The sequence below is a fragment of the Pinus tabuliformis genome, chromosome X, assembly GCF_031772625.1.
Source record: "Pinus tabuliformis cultivar Carrire ecotype Pingquan chromosome X, CPIR1, whole genome shotgun sequence".
Taxonomy (NCBI): domain Eukaryota; kingdom Viridiplantae; phylum Streptophyta; class Pinopsida; order Pinales; family Pinaceae; genus Pinus; species Pinus tabuliformis.
Window position 1 is genome coordinate 1,106,360,606 of NC_142308.1, and position 21,049 is coordinate 1,106,381,654.

The window sequence follows — 21,049 nt, forward strand, 5'->3', positions numbered from 1 at the left end:
GTCGAACCGTTCCAAGGGCCGGGTCACAGCAGAGGGTAATGGCTCGAATCAACCCGGTCGTTTCGGTATCGAAACGGCCGTTTCTTAAAACAACGATCTAAACCGCTTACTGCTCGAAACCCTTCCGATATCCTGCCAGTTTCTATGGAATCCCGCCTCGAATGGAACCGAAACACTTTCCGCTGCATTTCATGATTTTTCGGGTCTAGGCACATGTGGCTCTCCTTCGAGGGGTTTTCCCTACTGTCGCTAATCACATATCAGATTCCTCCCCCGTTGAATCAAAGCATCGTTGATTTTGCTAATTCGCGATCGCGCGCGTTACTATGGTCCGCCGCTCTGCGCGCTTGATCGACGGCCCTTGTTGATCCCCACTAATCGCAGTGAGCAACTATCATGAGGATTCCTCTAATAAGCTTGATATTCACAAGATTTTTAATCTTTGCCATAAATTATAGAGTTCATGAAGACTTCAAAGAGTTTCAGGATCTAGGATCCATTTTGGATCAGTGCTTGTCCAATCTAGATGCTCCAATAAGAGAGATCTGTAAGAAGAAAAACAAATCATTGCAAGTGGAGTATCCACGAATCTCTAACTTCATTTAATTCTAATTTCGGCATTTTGTAAGAGATCAGTAATAAATACAATCTCATCCATTCCGCTGGCATCTTTTAAAGTCTAATGACACCTTCCATTTACAGCATGCCCATAAATCACTTTTAAAAATGCTAGCCAACATATAGTTTACTCATTTAAATCAATAAAACGGTGAAATAAACATGCAACATGCTTAAAACCATGTCAAAACAACATGAGCTGCTCTCATGCCATGCCCTCTTTAATTGCTTTCTGAGAAATTAGCTTCTCCTTTGGCACCCATTTCGCTGATGTTAACACACCACAAGAAATATTACATGAGTCATGACCCATGGAATTGACAAGTTCTTACAGGTGAAAGGAAAGTTGGAAATCCCGTGAAGGAAATCCTGAAGATCCTGGTGACTAACAATAAAATTCATCGGTAAGGACCTTTAACTAGAGGACAATTAATATCTGACCTTCCACAAATCACATATTGGCCACTACTGTTATATGAAATTGTTAGTTGCCATGTAGTTTTTTGCAGTAAACCTGCCTATATATTAGCAAATTATACTTGCACACTAAGTTCTTTGTCCAATCTAGATGCTCCAATAAGAGAGATCTGTAAGAAGAAAAACAAATCATTGTAGGTGGAGTATCCACGAATCTCTAACTTCATTTAATTCTATTTTGGCATTTTGTAAGAGAATAGTAATAAATACAATCTCATCCATTGCGCTGGCATGCTTTAAAGTCTAATGACACCTTTCATTTACAGCGTGACAATAAATCACTTTTAAAAATACTACCCAACATTTAGTTTACTCATTCACATCAGTTAAATAGTGAAATAAATATGCGACATACTTAAAACCATGTCAAAACATGAGCTACCCTCAATAAAGACTCGAGAAATTAGCTTCTCCTTTGGCACCCATTTAGCTGATGTTGACACATTAAAAAAAATATTACATACGAGTCGTGACCCATGCAATTGACAAGTTCTTACCTGTGAATCGAAAGCTGGAACTAAGATGAGGTACATAGGTAAAATGGGTAACTATGGTTCCTCTGTTCTTGGAATTTGGTACCTTTGAGAAGGTATCCTACAAGTATACACACTGAACAAACAGCTATCAGGAATTAATAACCGCCTTGAAAACAACCAGGAATTAGGTAAACACATAGAGAAGAATTTAAACCAAAACCTGGATCTGATTTCTTCCCCTGAACTCTTAGGAACTACATTTCATCTTACTAAAATAAGTGTTGCAGAAGAATGGAGCATTCTTTCCTTTCCAACATCGCTCTCATTTTCTACCTTTTCTACTCTGGGAAACATTGCTTAAATAGAATTTCCTTAATAACTTTGGTGAATCATCCACTGATCATTAAAAATAAAGGCTAGAAAGTACAAAACGTTGACTTTAAGGTATGTAACAATGCCACATGATGGTTTTGATTTTACTTCTCTGAAATCTATTACTCTAGCAGAAAATCCCTAGGCAACCTAGGTGAATCATCCTGCAATTGGTATTGTAAGGCTAGAAAAGATCAAGCATTGAATTTAAGGTTTGTGACCACAACAAAAGAGTTTATTTCTTGGAAATCTTCTACTTATGGAAAATTCTAAACCAACATGAGCAAATTATCCTCAATTGCAAGGATCCATCAATCTGCTATATGAAAAACAGGGGCATTGATGCACATATGGTCAACAAGGTGCATTGGTATTTCAATGATGTGGGCCTGAGCTGACCACAGACAGTGCTTGAGTTGACCTATGCTGACAGAACACTGTAATCCGATGCTTCCTTCGGAGTAGAAGCTAAATAAGTTGAAAGAAAATAGATTGTGAACTGAACCGGGTTAGGTTCTTGTTGAAAGAGGCATCAGGATGACCTTGTAAGAGTCAAGACCCTTTGCCATCTCTTGTATGCCCTAATATTAATGAAGCGCAAGTCCTAGCTTGTTAAACAAATGAGAAACTGAAGCTCTGTTGTAGATATCCTAAAAATATATATATATTAAGCCTGAAAATTTGCTTTTAAAAAGGGCAGTTTGTTCTATAATATAGCATGCATTCAGATACCACCTACAATCAGGTCAATTTCTCATTGAAAGAAGCCTGATCACAGGCTTGTAAAACTCTTTTGTCGGGCCCAGAATGCCTCGGTTGAGGACTCCATCAACTAAACCCAAGCCCTGGCTGTGATTATCAAACGACGACTCAGGTTTTCTAAACACAGAATTCAAAAAAAAATCCATGCATGAGCTGTGAAACACAGCATTTGGGTAAAAAATGGAGTGCTCCGGTTGGGATTTCAATGATACCCTGTTTGAAAACTCTTGACCACCAGCAAGTTTCACGTGTGCGCTATCAGATTCTAAAAAGCACATTCAGAAGTACGGGATCCGCTTTCAGAGACCAAAGATATGCAGTTCCCTTCAAAGCCATTCATGGGTCAGTGCATAGCCCTTAAGGCTCTCAACAGACAGAAGATACAACAAACACAAAGCAAAAACACAGTGGGTTTTAGACCACTAGGCTCAAATTTCTTGCTTAAAATGCACATGTCATTGCCAAATTAAACAAAAAAAAATGGGGATTTTCAATGTTCATGCATGCTATCACAATCCTGGCCAAAAAAAAACAATAACCTAATAACAACAACAGATTAGATCCTTCATTGACAGTATTAAGAAACCACCCACCTTAAAAACAAGTAATACAAGTCAATACCCACAGATAATATTTGGATTTGCAGAGGCCAAAGCACACTTCGCTGCATAAAAATCCATTATTGCAGGCATGACAGAGAGGGTTGTTGTTGATGATGATGATGATGATAATAATCAGATGAAGAGCAGCAACATTGGAGGACGAGGGTAGTTCCAGCTTCCACGTTGTATGCAATCTGATAAGCATGGAGTTAGGTTTGGGTCCTAAGCTTCAGTGTTATAGACATTGCTCTTAATTGACACCCTCCAGAGATTCTTCAAAATAAGTCCTCTTGCCAAGCTTCAAACCTATATGAGATTCTCCAAAGCATGCAGAAACTGGGATTGCTACTGCAGAATTGTTTTCCTCCGTGTTTTCGATATCCTTGTCCTCTGCATGAATTTAGAATCTTTGGAACACATCTGTGGTTGTTGATGTTCCTTGGTGCCACAACAATGCTTATCGCCATTAAGTTCCACATCCTTCGTCCAGTGATATGACTTTTCTCTTTCTGACTCATCTGTTCTAGATCCTACTTGGCTTCTCAAGTCCAAGAAATCAACATTCCTGCCCTTCATATCACTGGACTCCATGGACCCCGTCTTGATTTCATAGAGATCTGGCTCAACCTTTGAGAGAGCCACAGCCAGGAAAATACAAATATCCATTATGGACTGAACCGTCATCCATCAGAGTATCCCCACCACCTCCTGTTTCATTTTCCCATTGAGCCCTCTTTTCAATGCCAGTTCCTCTATTAGGAAATAGCATTATATTCTCCCAGTCCCATGGGGAGGAAGACGCCTTCATGTCTCAATCAATGAGTACGCTGTTCCCTGAAAAGTTTGTTTTGTGAACCCATTACCAGAAACGGTAAATGGTAAGGACCTCTCTACACCATCTTCGACCCTCAAAACTAAACGGGATGCCTAAAATTTTCCATACCATCCTCGGCCCTCGAAACTAAACCTGATGCCTAAAATTCTCTGCCATGATTACCATCTTCACTGATCTGTTCAATCCTCCACCAGCCCTCGAAACTAAACCTGATGCCTAAATTCTCTGCCACGATTACCATCTTCACTGATCTGGTCAATCCTCCACCATGATTACCATCTTCACTGATCTGGTCGATTCCATGGATTCCAGGAGTGAAAAAGAGTGTTCTGGATCCACTTGTAGATGAAGTACTTGCTTATATATACAAAAACATGTACAGCCAAGCCGAGGAAAAAAAAAACTTTATCAGAACAGCAGCAGGAAGGAAATGCCAAACCCTAGCTCGGAATAGACACGTGTAAGGCACTCACTACAACAACTGGAGGACGACGAATCACTATGGTGTCGTCACAAAGAACCTCCTAAAAAGATGCCTATTGGCGAAACCATTCAACCAGAAGCATAGCAATCAAATAGACTGCCCAACCAAATATGCCAGTAAACAACATCACGACACTAGACAATTGTAGTGTGAAAAAACGCTGGCACATCCAAATCCCAACATCCAAATGTCAACGACAAAGCCAATCCCAACTATTCAAAGAACACAGCATAAGTATCAGTAAAAGCAACAAATACCTACTACCTGAGGGTACAACTTGATGACAAACAAATTTGTTGTTAGGAAAACTTGACAGTTTGTGGCACTACCAGAAACAAATTTGTTGCTAGGAAAACCAGACAGTTTATAGCACTAGCAGATGCACCAGATCTGATTATTCTAACAAGAGCTCTAAAACCAAAAAAAGGGTTATGAGAAAAAGTACAAGAATAGCATAACCCATCCCGATCTAAAATTTCATAGTTTTAAAACAATTTGTTCACTTTACAATTTTAACTTCAAAATTAAAAAATTAGCCTTTCCCCTGAAAAAGTAGAAAAGCTTTGCAAAACAGAGAGAATGTGCACAGAAAGCAAAGTCTCTACCTAGGAGAGGCAATCACAGGAACTGGTTTAAAACACCATAGTCTAAACATTTTACAAAATTTGCTTTTTTCCAACTGCTTAAAATAACAGAAGATAGAAAACCAGCATTTCTTACTTGAAATACAGTAAGAAATCATTTTGGATGGATGGAATTGCATATATCAGATGTTAACATTGCACAGTCCTGTTGTAGTAGGGGTATTCAAGGCTGTTGAATCCATTTCTACATTAAAAATAAAAATTTCACCAATTCATTTGATAAAAATTACAATTTTGACAAAAATTGCCTAGCTAACCGTCAAAAGTCAAAAACATAGAATGTTTAGCCTTCTTCATTTGAAAGATAACTATAAGCTTTAAAAGAATGCATACCTGTTATTTCACATTATCTGTAAGTTATAATCTTATCATTATGCTAGTTCTGAAAAGCATGATAGATTATAAATGTGGCAACTAGATGACCTTTGAAGGTCACTCTTTTAAAATATATCGTGTAGCATTTTGTACTTAATAAAAAAAGTCATAAAGCTTCAAAATTTTCTGGTGAAAATCTAATGATATAAAGTTAAAAAATTAGATCATTAGTATGCTCATTTCTCTTATAAAGCACAAACTTTGAAACTAAATAAAGCCTTGAAAAATCCATACATTACTACGTATTGACAATGGAGCAGTAGAAAACTCAGACGCCGACATTTTTACAAAAGTTTCCCTAAAAAATTCCTTTCCCAGGAAGATATCCAGGAAATAGTATTATTTAATTGTGGTTCACCACAAATAAATAATACAAAATCATGCAATTTATGTACTATGCACATCACTCCCACTCTACAGTTGATGGAGGTTTTGAGGTTATGTCATAAACTATTCTATTTACTCCACGAACACTGTTGCAAATCTTCGCAGAAACCTCTGCAAGGAACTTGGGATCAAATTGATACCTGTAGCCAAAACAACCATGTACAATTTATTATAATAAGCATACACAATGTGACAAATGAATTGAGAACGCACAACAGAAGTAAACTAATGTCTCAGTTTTTTGGTTGTGGAACATGTTTTGCGATCTTATTAGAAGACTCTAAAATATCTTAGAAAGAAAGTTATAGCAAAATTGGCATCTAGGCTCAAATGTAGGTAATTCTAGGTAAGAGAAGATATCTCTAGGCTCAAATGTAGGTAATTCTAGGTAAGAGAAGACATCTCTAGGCTCAAATGTAGGTAATTCTACATTTGACTCTCCAAGAAAATGAGAAAAATGACAAGCACAACCAAGGGATATGATACAACAAAAAACGCACCAGTCTGCAGTCATTCCATCCTCACTAGTGATTGCTCTCAATGCAACTGCATGTGAGTGAGTCCTCTTATCACCTTGCACACCAACAGTCTTTACTGGCAAAAAAACTGCGAAAGCTTGCCAAATTGAATCATATAGTCCAGCATCCTTGATTGAATTGATAAAGATCTCATCAACCTGTCAAAAGATGCAAACATATGATGAGAAACTTGGACCACTCTTATACAATCCAATAAGAGTGAACCCATATTGCACGCATATCACATGTATATACCAGGCGTATGGTATCCAAGGCATTTCCTTCAGTGACATCACCCAAAATACGTACAGCTAAGCCAGGACCAGGGAATGGATGCCTCTTAAGAAACCCTTGAGGAACACTCAAAATTGCTCCTAGCTTTCGTACCTGTTAATATTTATAAACATAGATCCGAGATTACCAGTACTAAAATCAGTCCTGAGAGAATTTCACAAAAAAACAACCATATCATCACAGAGTATCTAATTAAAGTAAACCTTAAAGAAAAGATTTAAATGAGATAGACCTCATCTTTGAAAAGCCACTTAAGAGGCTCAATAAGTTTCAGATTCATTTCCTCTGGAAGCCCCCCAACATTATGATGGCTCTTGATTGTGTGAGAGTGATTTCTCCCACTCCCAGGTGGTGGACACGACTCAATTACATCAGGATACAGAGTACCCTGGACCAAGAACATTGGCTTCCTTCCCAGTTTTTTTTCCAAATCTAAAGAGAATTCATCAAAAATGTGGATGAATTCCCCTCCAATAATTTTCCGTTTTCTTTCAGGGTCTGTTACTCCTTTGAGTTTATTAAGAAAACGTTCTGTTGCATCAATACAAGTCACAGGCAACTGTAGATCACTTTTAAATGTGGCCATTACACGCTCTCTCTCCTTGTACCTGACAGAATCCAACTAAATGTCATCAAATAACAGGAATCGCATACTCCTATCCAATATGTCAAATGAAAACCATTCATACTAATTTCTATTGGCTTGCAATCGGTTTTACGTTATACAATCATTTTGCACAACAGCTATGCATAACATGCTTTAATGCTTTTCCTCAAATTCTACTGAATAATAATCTCATTTCACCGTAAAGCATAATCTTCTAGAACAGATATACATTGCACTGTGCTTTTCAGCTCACCTCAAAAGTCCATTGTCCACAAAAACACAGTGAAGCCTGTCTCCAAGTGCTCTGTGTACAAGAGTCGCTGCAACTGTGGAGTCCACACCACCTGACAATGCACAGATGGCATGATCCACTGGTCCAACCATTCCTCTCACTGTTTGAATTTGCTCTTCTAGCACATCCTCGAGTTTCCAATCAGCTTTGATGCCACAAACACTGAAAAGAAAATGGCGTAGCGTCTCCATTCCAAGCACTGAATGGGTCACCTATCATACATGATCCCAAATTTGGTGTTAATAGTTTTCAACTACCAAATCATTAATTTCATAATGGAAACAGAACGATTCTTAAAGAAAAAGGCATTTAAGTCATGCATATTATAACATTATTACAGTTACTTGAGCATCAAGAACAAGCTATGGAGATGTGGTACTCTTGTCTGTCACAGTTTGAGGTTTATAGAAATAAAGGCTCCAACTCACTCTAAATTACAGAGAAAAAAACATGCCTACATTGCAATTTTTCAATTATCTATAATACAGTTATCAAAATAACATAAACATATGTCTAGTACATCAGTGCAGCCAAACAATAACAGTTGTCAGGTATGATACAGTGTTGCAAACATTACGATCAAGATTAAATCGGCGAGGGTCCGAAATCGGAAAAATCTTAAAAATTGGGAAAATTTTGATAAAAATCAGCAAACACAAAAATATTCATTTTTTTCAATTTTTGTAACATCTAAAGCATCCACAACATAAAATGAATGCATTGACACATAAATATGAAAAGAGAACTAATATATAAGATGTGTAATATCATGTCTAGTGCTACATCACATAACAGTGAATCATTTCCTGAATGCTACATAAAATGAATGCATTGACACATAAATATGAAAAGAGAACTAATATAATAAAATGTGTAATATCATGTCTAGTGCTACATCACACATAACAGTGAATCATTTCCTGAATGCTAAGTCCTGAGTCCCAACCCAGCCTCAAAATATCAACAAAAAATATAATAATGTATCTCATATCATGAGTCATAATGTCATCTACAATGAAATGAACCAAATAACTAATACTATTGATTTCTTCGGCCCCTCTTGTGAGACAATGTAACAGCTTTCCCTCTAGATGAAGAAGGCATTGGGGTTGGCAGTGGACTCTGTTGTGCTCTAGAAGCTGAAGAACTAGGAGCTATAGGAGGTAGACAATGTCTTCTACCGGTGACAGGGGTAGGTGGTGTCAGCTTCTCCTCCTGTTGCTCCTCCTCCTCCTGTTGCTTCTCCTCCTCCTCCACCTCTACCCCCTCCACTACCTCTTGCTCCAACCAATCAAGGGTCGACTCCATGATAGGCCTCTCGGCCTCAACCCTCCACGCATTAGTGGTGTCAATCCTATCCAATGAGATGGCCTCCACATCAAGTATCCTCTCAAGTTGCCTCACCCACAATCAAAGATTGTAGTAGACGTAGACCATGTCATTAAGTCGTTGGGACTCCAATCTTTACAAAGGTCATAAATTAATAAATTATAAATAATAAATCAATAATTATAAAAATTATTATTTAATGAATTCAAAAAATTAATTAGAAATTTGGAATATTTTAACCTTGTTGCGCTTCTTGGTATGTATTTTTTCAAATACACTCCAATTGCGCTCGCATCCCGAGGAGTTACATGTTTGGTTGAGAACTCGAATGGCAAGCCTTTGGAGATTGGGTACTCTGCCACCATAGCTTCTCCACCATACATCTACAACCAATAAGATAAACAAAACAAAAAATGAAATTTGAAAGTTGAAGCAAAGTATGAACTTGAAGAGAATGAAATTTGAAACAAACTAAAGCTTACCTGCATTTTAGTCTTTCTATCCACAACAGCCATGTAGAAGCTAAATGTGCCACCTATCATCTTGTATATCTCCATTTCTTTGGAGATTTCTACACGTTCTGTTGGAGATGGCACAATCCTCTGGACACAAGTGAAGAATCCATCCATGACTTCAACATCAAATAAGAAACCACAGGAATAAAAAAATGTGGGATTCAGGTAGATTCTTGCAGCATGAATGGGACGATGGAGTGTATAGTTCCATTGCTCATAAATCACTTCCCATAGGAGTTGTTGCTTCTCAAACCCCTCATCCCCCTTATCATCATAGTAGCTTTGAATGGATTCTTTGGCCATATCCATGGCCTCATACAAGAAGCCTATTGCGGCCCAGAAGCTTTCCCGGTATGAAACTAACCTGCATATGGCCTCTCCCTCTGGTTTGCATCTATATGACAAAGCACGCCACTCCTCTGAAAGAAACATTCTCTTCACATCTCACATAGAATTCAGAAGGGATTGAAGAGATATGAAACTGGTGGCAAACCATGTAATGGCAAGGCGCACCAACTCCTTGTTGTTGGTGAATGTTCTCATCAAATGAAGCACAGATGCATGATTATATATAAATTTTGTAATGTTTTTTGATGATTCAACCTTGTCCTTGACAAAAAGAATTTTTCGTATGTCCTCCAACATCAAATCAATGTAGTGTGCAGCACAAGATATCCAAATAAGTTAGGACGCCTCTCCATAAGCATCTTGCCAACAGCAACATAATTTGCAACATTGTCTGTTATGACTTGGACAACATGTTGTGGACCCACCTCCTAAATGAAAATGTCCAACAAATCACATAATAACCGTGCATTTTTTATATGTGCAGATACATCAACAGATTTCATAAACATTGTCCCCTTGGGACAATTAACCAAGAAGTTAATAAAGCTTCTACCCTTTTGATCGGTCCAACCATTTGACATCACAGTGCATACTGTGTGTGTCCATGATCCCCTAAACTTCTCCAATTTCTTAGTGCAGTCAACCTTTTCATTTTGAAGAATGCACCCTCTAAAGCCATCATATGAAGGGACTTTGGGGCCAACAATAGCAATAACATCAACTGCAAGCTAGAAAAAGGGATTGTTCCTGGCAACACTAAAAGAAATATCACTCCAAAGTAGAAACTTTCCCAACAACATGTCAGCTTCTTCCTTCTCCCCTTTTTAAATAACTAACGAGATACATGGTTTAATGTTCATATTTTCCGGAGAAATCACATAAAGAACAAAGGGTCTTGGTGATGAACCTAGATCTAGGTTCGAAACGCATCGACCATTTGTTCTCTATGTGATTTCTCCGGAAAATATGAACATTATATCATGAATCACAGAAGCATAAAATCTAAGAGATACATGGTTGTGCACTAGGTGTGGTTCTAGGAACAAAAAATGATGAGCAGTTATGGGGGTGGGTGTAGATGCTGATGGTGAAGAAGAACTAGTACCACTCTCACTTTCACCTCCCAATCCTGACACTCCACCTCTACTATTTGACTCTTTAGAGTTGCCTTGGTAAGTTTGGTTGTTTCTATTCCTTCCAATGATATGAGGGATCTTCGAATGAATTTTGGATTTATATTTGAGCAAGGCCCTACCTCGTGTTCAAGAATTTGTGCAAAGTGGAACTTCAATCTATATACTCCCCCCTTGTCATATGTTGCCCACATAACTAGCAACTCAAATTTGATTTGTCAAACCCCCCATCAGGTTCACCAAATTCCCACAAAAGGTCCAATTTCCTTGGCATGTTTGTAACTTTGTTGAACTCTTGAGTTTTAATGTAAGTTGAAATTTGAAGTTTGAACCTAGAGCTCAAAAAGAATTGTAAGTTAAACAAATGAAATTAAAATTTACATACAACATTTTTAATTTTTTACAAAAAAAAACCCTCAACTCAATGCAACAATAATGGAAAAAAATACACATTCAAACCCAAGCAAAAATAATGGAAAAGAACTAAGGCACAAGAAGAAATTAAACAAATAAAACTGAAAATCAAGTTTTTACATTTTTGACCAAAAAAAACCCTCTCCACTAAATGCAATAAAAATGACAAAAAAACACACTCAAATCCAAACAAAAATCATGGAAAATAAATGGGTGATAGAAATCCGCAGAAAAACAAGAAAAGAAAAAACACAAAAATGGTCAAATTTGATGCCCATACCTGAAAACCATGCTCTGCTAAAAAAACTTGGTCCAAACTTGAATTTTTTTTGCTTTGAATGCTAAATTCCTCCACTTTTCTACTCTCTTGCTATTGTAGATGAGTTATCTTCCTCCTTAGCTCTCACTCTTGCCCTCTATCTGCAAAATGAGCCAAAAAAACCGAATTTAGCCTTTAAAACCGCATTGTTTTCCAACCCCACGATTTTTATGGATCGGCTCGTAAAAATCGCGATGTTTGCAACACTACTAAAATCTCCCCTAAGCAAGCCAAACACACTAATAGTTTCATAGTAAAATTTTCCTATTTGTTTGGCTAGTTGGGCATTGAATTTTGAGCTTACAAACAACAGTTCAAGGGAAGTAGTACAAATGTACTACTAATAAATTACATGCATTTACTATGCCCATATATTATTAGCCTTGAAACCAATGAAACATATATTATGAGATCCAAGGAAAATATCATTATTTATACCAAGCTCCAAGAGAATCCATTTCTACCTTTCTTCATTATCCAACTCAGAGGTGTTTAGCTCTCTATATTTGGGGATGATTATTCATTAACAATAGACCTAGTGGGACAGGTCCAGGCTCAATTCCACCAACTTGGTCACTTCTTACAATCCATCTCAAAGAATAGAGGCATTAAGTGGCGTGCAAATTCACCAGTTCAGGATACAAAGGACATTAGTTCATCAATCCTTCCTGGTTTATTAGGGGATAGCTCACTCACACAAGATCGCTGGGACATACCCACTTTAGTTCGTTCTAGTGCAAGGACATGTCCCTTCCAAATCAATTAGTCACATCCCCTTGATAGATTCTTCTCTTTGGCTTTGGATGTTAGGAGAGTTGCAGCTAATCATTCCTTTGCCCCCTCCCAAGACTACCAAGAGATGTTCCAACTTCCCTAAGTCCAAGGCACTCCCCAATGGACAGATTATCAGGCTTTGTATTAGTGCTTTCACAGTTAGTTAATGTGACAAGGATGTTCTTTCTTTTACCTCTACATCTACTTCTACCTAGAGTGTAGTGTCATTCTCCCTGCTAGGGATTACCTTCTTGGTATACCCTTTCCTACTCATTAGTTCATTTTCAATTTGTGTTTCACTTCTTTAAGGAAAATTGGAATAAGTATAGCATAGCACATTATTGGAATGTGCAACTAAATATGAATGATATGCGTAAAATGCTCTATTATTCAGAAAGATATTGTATATAAATACATTATGTGACCATTGGATTCATCTTCCAAGGTCTCTTGGACTACATTGATTGTTCACATTCAACACCCAAAACCCTTGGTGGATTAGATGTCCAACATTCCCCCCCTTAATCCAAAGGGGTATATATGAGTCCAAGAAGAGAGTTGTAATACAAAAGTGGCAGTCAATGGCTGAATGTGCTCTCTGAAAAGGTGGTTTTTAAGGAAGACCACAAACCCAAAAGGTGGGAGAACTTGAGGTCTCAACTGGTGTGGTTTAAGGATGACCACCAACACTGGAACGCCTAGTACAGTTCCTAGAACTCCTCCAAATCTAGCTAGAAGTTGAAGTCTTCTACTAGAGGAAGTGTTTCCTAATGCTTTGAAAAGGGAAACCATTGAGGTCTCAACCTGGAATGCTTGATGCAGTTCTTGGAACTCTTCCGAATCTAGCTAGAAGCTGAAGCCTTTTGCTAGTGGAAGTGCTCCCTATTTTTCTGAAAAGGGAGACCATTGAAGTCTCAACCAACGGTGGTTTAAATTTGACCACCAACTCTAAAACGCTTAGTGCAGTTCTTGGAACAATTCCAAATCTGGCTAGAAGCTAAAGTCTTCTACTAGAGGAAGTGCTCCCAATTCCGGTTTGAAGATGACCGTAAACTGAATCACGCTTATAACTTTGACTCCGACTGCAACTTTGATACTGGTACAAGGGCTATGCTTTTGGTGTTGATCTAGCTGTGGCTTAGGCTCTTCAAAACTTGTAGTTGATCATCAATTCCCCCTATCAGATACAAGGTGAGAAGATGATATCACTGTTACTCAAGCTCGCTTGTACATGCTTGATTGATAGGGCTTCAAAAAACAAGAAGCCTCATTGTCAATCCCCTCTTATCCCATACAAAATGAGAGGATGAATATGTTTATAAAGTATTCACATGGATGAAGATCAAAAAACAATGATCCTTCATGCACGGAACTCAAGAAGGGTATCGGTTTCTACCGAAAATGCACCCATTTACAATGCAATTTCACTGGTAAACTTACAAAAAAACACCATTTGCAAGTTACCATTGTTTTTAATTTGAATGCCCAAGAAGTACAATGTTTCTAACATTGAGGAAAGACGCCCAAGGCCAACAAACACAAACTTGTGGTTGCAATATCGTCACAATAAAAAGATAAATGGTAGTGATGCCCAGAAAAAATATATCAACTATGCCAAATTATCTTGCTTTCCAATAAAAGAAATTGTGTCCAAATCCAGCCTCTCAAAGGCTCTCTCATGTCGTCCATTGTTGATATGGCAGGGTATTAATTTAGGTTAACAATGGTATGGTCTATTACTTCAACGTTCCTTTAGCAACCCAATGACAATTTCCAATTTAGTTTTCCAATAGCAATAACATTAACCATTAATCACATTGACAGTAAAAGTAGATAGAACATGAAACAAAATAAAAAAGACAAGCCCAGACAAGAGGACACTAGATTTGGCGAATGCAAGGGAAAAACCCCAAAGTGGGGAAAACCCTTTGATCAATTCTTCTTATTATTATTTTAAATGTTCAACAAAGAGAGAGAGTACAAAAATTCAAAGTTGACTTGCCAAATCACAGTGAAAACAGTGTTGTCAAATTTGCAGTCAACTGCAGTGGAATTCAATCGCAACCAGAAAGTCAAAGATGGTCAACGCAACAACAAATCTTCCTCTTTATAGCTCGGTCATACCCAGTCAAACTCGGCCTGATAAGGTGGTCAAAGTTAGATCAAAACAGTGATAAAAACTGCAGTCAAACATGGTCAACTCTACAGTCAACCTTGCAGTCAACCCTACGGTCAAAGTGCCCATAAATTCTCGGCCTGTGCCAAAGAGTACAGCTTGCCAAAAACGAAAAAGGATGAGTCAAAGTGCCTAGTCAACATTGGTCAAACCTTGAACAGTTTTGAAAATTTAGCCCTGTAATCTGTTTGAAATTCATCCTCCTTTGCCACATGTGTGAAAGAAAGAGAATGCCCAATAGCTATACGAATCAATGAGAGAAGGAGAGAGAAGAATGTGTGAGTGATGATGATGCCAAATGAGGCGAGAGGTCACTTGTATTTATACAAGTCGTTGAGGGTGAAGAGACACGTCCATTGGGCTTCATGAGCCTACATGATGATGTCGCTGACCTAAACAATTTGCACATGTGTAGGCATAAATTCAAAAACACACTTCTACTTGTCCAAATTGGATGATCTTTATGCCAATTTTGGTCCTCTCGAAAAAAAGAATTTAATGCAATCATCATCTCCACCAAATGAGTTGTCCCAAGGTGGAATTTGGCCCTAGTTGCCAATTTTAACACTCCCTCTCAACTAGGGAGAATTCCACCTACAAATCCATCCATCATCATCGATCATCATGCCATCTTGTTGTCATGTACCATCTTTGTATCTCATCTCATCTGTGCTCTGCTGAACACTCGTATGAATAGTGAAGAAGAATCGATCGAGAGTGAGTCACAAGATCTTACCACTCTCCACTGAAAAAAGACAGTGCAAAGGTAGAACCTCAATTAGACTTGATCCCAGATCAAGTTGTTGAACATCATGCATCCTAGACATAGGGAGTATGGGAGTACAGGATGCGTCCATCGGCAGTGTTATGGTCCTTGTCCACTTTTCCCAACTCATTGGCCAAATGAGAGATACTTCCCATGAGTCCCGGACTACATGGGTAGGATGTATGTTGGGGCATTCGCAGGAGAAGGTGAACCACTCATCCTGCTCATATGCCATAGAAGAAGGTGAACCACTCATCCTATGCATATGTCAATCGTAAGGGAACGTGAACCACTCACCCTATGGTCGCTCATAGCTTCAATGTTAAGTTATGGTATGTTCTATTCCATAGATTAGCAATCACATGTACATAAAGTAAAATGCAGATAGAACATTAAAGGATCTACAGAAAACAAGCCAAGACAAGAGACACAAGATGTGGCGGCTAGCCAGGGACAAACCCCACAATGTGTGGGGAAACCCTTTGATCAAATCTTCTTTTATCTTCAATAATTCAGCAGAGAGAAATAGTATAATAAATCTGATTCATATCAGCAGTAGCAAACCCTAGATCAGCAGCATCAGCATTAGCGGCTTCATCATCAAACTAAGGCAGACAATATCTCACAAACCGACCGTCGGATCGGCTTGATTCCACCACCAAAAGTTGCGGCTTCCAGAGGAGGTTCAGATGAACCTACAGCGCAGTTCAGATGAGGAGATCTTCTAGTCCACGCAGGTCAAACTTTACTTCTGCAGTTGCAGCTTTAGTTTCGGCAGCTTCCGGCTTCAAACTAGGGCAGTCGATATCTTGCAAATCATCCGTCGGATTGACTTGATTCCACCACCAAAAGTTGCGGCTTTCAAAGGAGGTTCAAATGAACCTACAGCACAGTTCAGGTGAGGAGATCTTCTAGTCCACGCAGGTCAATATTTACTTCTGCAGTTGCAGCTTCAGTTTCAGTAGCTTCCGGCTTCACATGTGTGAGGGAGAGACCATTTTCTGCGCAATAGAGAAGAGACTATTTTCTGCGCAGTAGAGAGAGAGAGATGTGATGAGATGAGTGAGTCCAAACGAGAAAAAGTTCTCCTGTATTTATACACAATGTTGGTGTTTGAATAGATGCGACTGTTGAGCTTCTGAGCCTACATGAGTTGTAGGTCGGCTTGATAATAATTCCATAATCAAAATAAATTCATCTCCATGAATACTTATCGGAATCAGATAATCTTTATATCAATCCTACACCTCTCGACGAGAGGAATCTAATAAAAATATTATCAACCATGAATAAGATGACCCACAAAGTTTTGCCCTAGTTGCCAATTTTAACACTCCCTCTCAACTAGGGAGAACTTCATCTGCAATCTATCTACCGGTCGTTACTATTCATCCATCAAATGCACTACCCTGTACAGCATGTCCCTTGCCCTGCTCTGCTCTATTCTGCCTGTTTTGCTTTGTCTTGTTCTACGCTGTACTGATCTGTATTGTTCTGCTCTGTTCTTCTTTGCTCTTGCATTGTTATGTTCTACTCTGATTTTGTCCGAATTATGAAGAAGAAGAAATTATCGAGGATGTATCATACTGACTCAAAGTCAATCTCAGAGTATGTACCACTAGTCCCAGACCAGTCTCAACCAACCCGAAGTCAGCGTCATAGTGAGTACAACTCCACTGGTCCCAGACCAGTATCATCCTCCACCCACTCAAAGTCAGTCTCAGAGTGCATACCACTGGTCCCGGACCAGTCTCAACTAACTCGAAGTCAGCTTCATAGTAAGTACCACTCCTACCACTGGTCCCAGACCAGTATCGCAGTCTCAGAGAGTGTACCACTAGTCCCAAACCAGTCCCAACCGACCCGAAGTCAGCATCATAGTATGTACCACTCTCACTGGTCCCAGACCAGTATTGCACTGACACAAAGTTAGTCTCAGGGTATGTACCACTGGTCCCAGACCAGTCTCAACCGACTCAAAGTCAGTGTCATAGTATGGTACAACTCCTACCACTGGTCCCAGACCAGTATCATTGATCCTAGATCAATGGAGGTCATCCTAGCGTACGGAGTACGGTAGATATAACGATGCGTCCATCGGTACTACTATGGTCCCTAACTTCATTTCCCTGCTCATTGATCACATGAGAGGTACTTCCCATGAGTCCCAAACTGCATGGGTAGGATCCCTCGACAGGAGAACTAATCAATCTTGTCCTCACAGGAGAACACATCAATCCTGCTACAATCGCCATGGAGAACACATCAATCCAAGCCGCCATGGAGAACACATCAATCCAGGCCTCACAGGAGAACACATCAATCCTGCTACAATGTCGCCACGGGGTGTACATGTATACCACTAGGGGATAGTGAATCATCCTGTGGTCATATGCTGCTCCAAGAAGCACCCCGCACCCCCCTAGAGCTCCCAAAGCTCAATGCATCATACATGACCCTCATCAGAGGGTCTTTGAACAACTCCAAGTTGTTCTCGGAAAGTCAGAAATTTTACTTTCCCAAGGGGTTTTGTTAGAATGTCGGCGACCTGTTCATCTGTACCGATATGTTGGAGCCTTATAGCTCCCCGCTGCACCATATCTCGAATATAGTGGTATCTGATATCAATATGCTTGGAGCGATCATGAAATACAGGATTCTCTGACAAACGAATCCCACTCTGGTTGTCACAAAGGATCACGGTGGTATCCAATGTAAATCCAAACAGCTCACTGAAGAGTTTTCGCAACCAAATTGCCTCACAGGAGGCCATGCTGGCAGCAATATACTCTGCTTCGGCGGTGCTCAAGGCCACCGACTTCTGCTTCCTGCTCATCCAGGATATTGAAGCAAATCCCAAGGAGAAACAACACCCGGAAGTGCTCTTATGGTCCTCCACATTGCCTGCCCAGTCAGCATCTGTGTATCCAAATAGTCTCACATCTCCGACAGTGTATCTTAACCCATAAGTGATAGTGCCACGAAGATATCTCAACAGATTCTTGGCACCAATCCAATGTATGTGGTGGGGTTCAACCATATGTTGACTCAACATGTTGACTGCGAAGCATATATTCGGACGGGAGTTCACTAAGAACATTAATGCTCCGATGAGTTGCCGATACTCGTTAGCATTTCGTCAAACAGGTCCAGCAACACTACCACTTAACTTCTTGAAGTCAAGCTCCATCGGGGTAGTTACAGGCTTGCAGTCCACCATACCGAATCTTTCCAATATCTTCACCACACATTTTCCTCGAGATAGGAAAGTTTCTCCTGGCTTCTGCCACACTTCAAGTCCTAGGAAATAGTGCATCTGTCCTAGGTCCTTCATTTCAAATTCAGAAGCCAACTCCCTCTTACATTTGAGAATGAGAGGGTCTGCACCTGTTAGAAAGAGGTCATCCACATACAACACCAATATGAGAGGTTTATCATCTTCAACCTTAAAGTAAAGGTTAAGATCGGCTTCACTCCTAGTGAATCCCAGCGTCATCAAATAGCTATCGATCCTCTCATACCATGCTCAGGGTGCTTGCTTCAACCCATAGAGAGCCTTCTTCAACCTGCATACATGAGATTTTCGATCATAAATTTCAAATCCTTCAGGTTGCTCTACGTAGACCTCTTCTTTGATCGAACCATACAAGAACGCAATCTTGACATCCATCTGATGTAGGTTCCATCCTTGTGAAGCGACAAGGGCTATGATCGAGCGGATGGTCGTATATCTGGCAACAGGTGCAAATATCTCATCATAGTCTATACCTTCCTTCGGAGAAACCACGAGGAACAAAACAAGCCTTATACTTTTCCGTACTTCCATCTACTGCATGCTTTATCTTGTAAAGCCATTTGGAAGTAACAATTGTCTTGTCCTGGGGTTTGGGAACTACTTCCCAGACATCATTTTTCATGATAGACTCATATTCTTCGGTCATAGCATCCTTCCATACTTGATGCTTGACGGCATCTGAGAATGATGAAGGCTCATTTTGTATGATCGTGCTCATGATGGTCAAGTATCCCTGATACCTATTAGGTTTCTTACTTTCACGAAAGGTTCCTCAAAGTGCAGCATGTCCTTCAGCATCATCAAGTAGCCCCCTAAGCCATGAAGGCCTCTTCCTAGAAGAGGAAGGCTCATGTGGAGGAGGATCAATCGGATCCATGGGTTCTTCTACATCTGCTGCATGCTTTATCTTGTACAGCCATTTGGAAGTAACAATTGTCTTGTCCTGGGATCTGGGAACTACTTCCCAGACATCATTTTTCATGATAGACTCATATTCTTCGGTCATAGCATCCTTCCATACTTGATGCTTGACAGCATCTGAGAATGATGAAGGCTCATTTTGTATGATCGTGCTCATGATGGTCAGGTATCCCTGATACCTATTAGGTTTCTTACTTTCACGAAAGGTTCCTCAAGGTGCAGCATGTCCTTCAGCGTCATCAAGTAGCCCCCTAAGCCATGAAGGCCTCTTCCTAGAAGAGGAAGGCTCATGTGGAGGAGGATCAATCGGATCTATGGGTTCTTCTACATCAGGCATTGATTCATCATCCTTTTCTTTCGATTCCCTGGTGTCGGCTTCTTGAGAGCTCCTCAAAGTCGGAAGATTGTTCACCTTGCTAAGAGCCATATCTTCGTCAAAGGTGACACCATGACTAATTACGACTTCCCTTTGGCCGGCTACATAGATTCTATAACCTTTAGTATTTTCACCATAGCCCACGAAAATTCCCTTCTTTCCAGATGCACCCAATTTATTTCTTTTCTCTTTCGGCACATGAAAATATACAGGGCTTCCAAGAATTCTAAAATGAGAAACATCAAGTTTCTTACTGGTGAACTTTTCTTCAAGAGTCTTGGAACCCAATGCTTGATGAAGGCATCGATTTTGTACATATACGCAGTGTTTGCAGCTTCAGCCCATAGAAACTTCGGAAGTCTTTGTTCATGTAGCATGGCCCGGACAGCTTCCATAATTGTGCGGTTCTTCCTTTCCGCCACACCATTCTGTTCAGGCGTATATGGTGTAGTAGTCTCCCTCTTGATGCCAGCCTCTTTACAAAAATCATGGAACTCATTAGATTCATATTCAGTCCCATTATCAGTTCTTAAGATTTTGATCTTCTTTTCGGTTTGATTCTCGATTAGGTATTGAAACCAAGAGAACACTTCATCCTTCTTTTTCAAGAAGTATATCCAGGTCTTTCGAGAATAGGCATCTGTAAAAGTAAGATAATATGAATATCCTCCCAAGGAGTTCACAGGCATCATACCAGATATGTCTGAGTGAACTAGTTGTAATATCCGGAGGTCTTGCTTTGACTTGAAGGGAATGGTCCCCTTTTGAGCTTTCCTTCGGCACATCCCAAACATACACCTTCTTTCTCTACTTGGAATTTGGGCATCCCTGTTACCATCTGTCTTACATCGGGTAGAGCTTTGTAATGAAGGTGGGCAAACCTCTGATGCCAAAGTTCGGACTGAAGAGTTGTGTCACAAGACATGACACCTAGCGGACT

At 39.6% G+C, this 21,049-nt stretch overlaps 1 protein-coding gene across 1 annotated transcript in view; it reads right to left on the reverse strand.

Moving 5' to 3' along the window:
- Positions 1-5,581: 5,581 nt before the first annotated feature.
- The window catches only part of LOC149143685 (uncharacterized), a 38,595-nt gene continuing 23,127 nt past the window's right edge, over positions 5,582-21,049 (reverse strand). The window contains exons 2-6 of the mRNA XM_089446864.1: positions 7,705-7,955; positions 7,077-7,452; positions 6,806-6,937; positions 6,533-6,708; positions 5,582-6,172 (exon numbers count right to left, since the gene is read on the reverse strand). Coding sequence (XP_089302990.1) covers positions 6,049-6,172; positions 6,533-6,708; positions 6,806-6,937; positions 7,077-7,452; positions 7,705-7,955 — 1,059 coding nt within the window. The 3' untranslated portion in view covers positions 5,582-6,048. The remainder of the gene's footprint in view (positions 6,173-6,532; positions 6,709-6,805; positions 6,938-7,076; positions 7,453-7,704; positions 7,956-21,049) is intronic.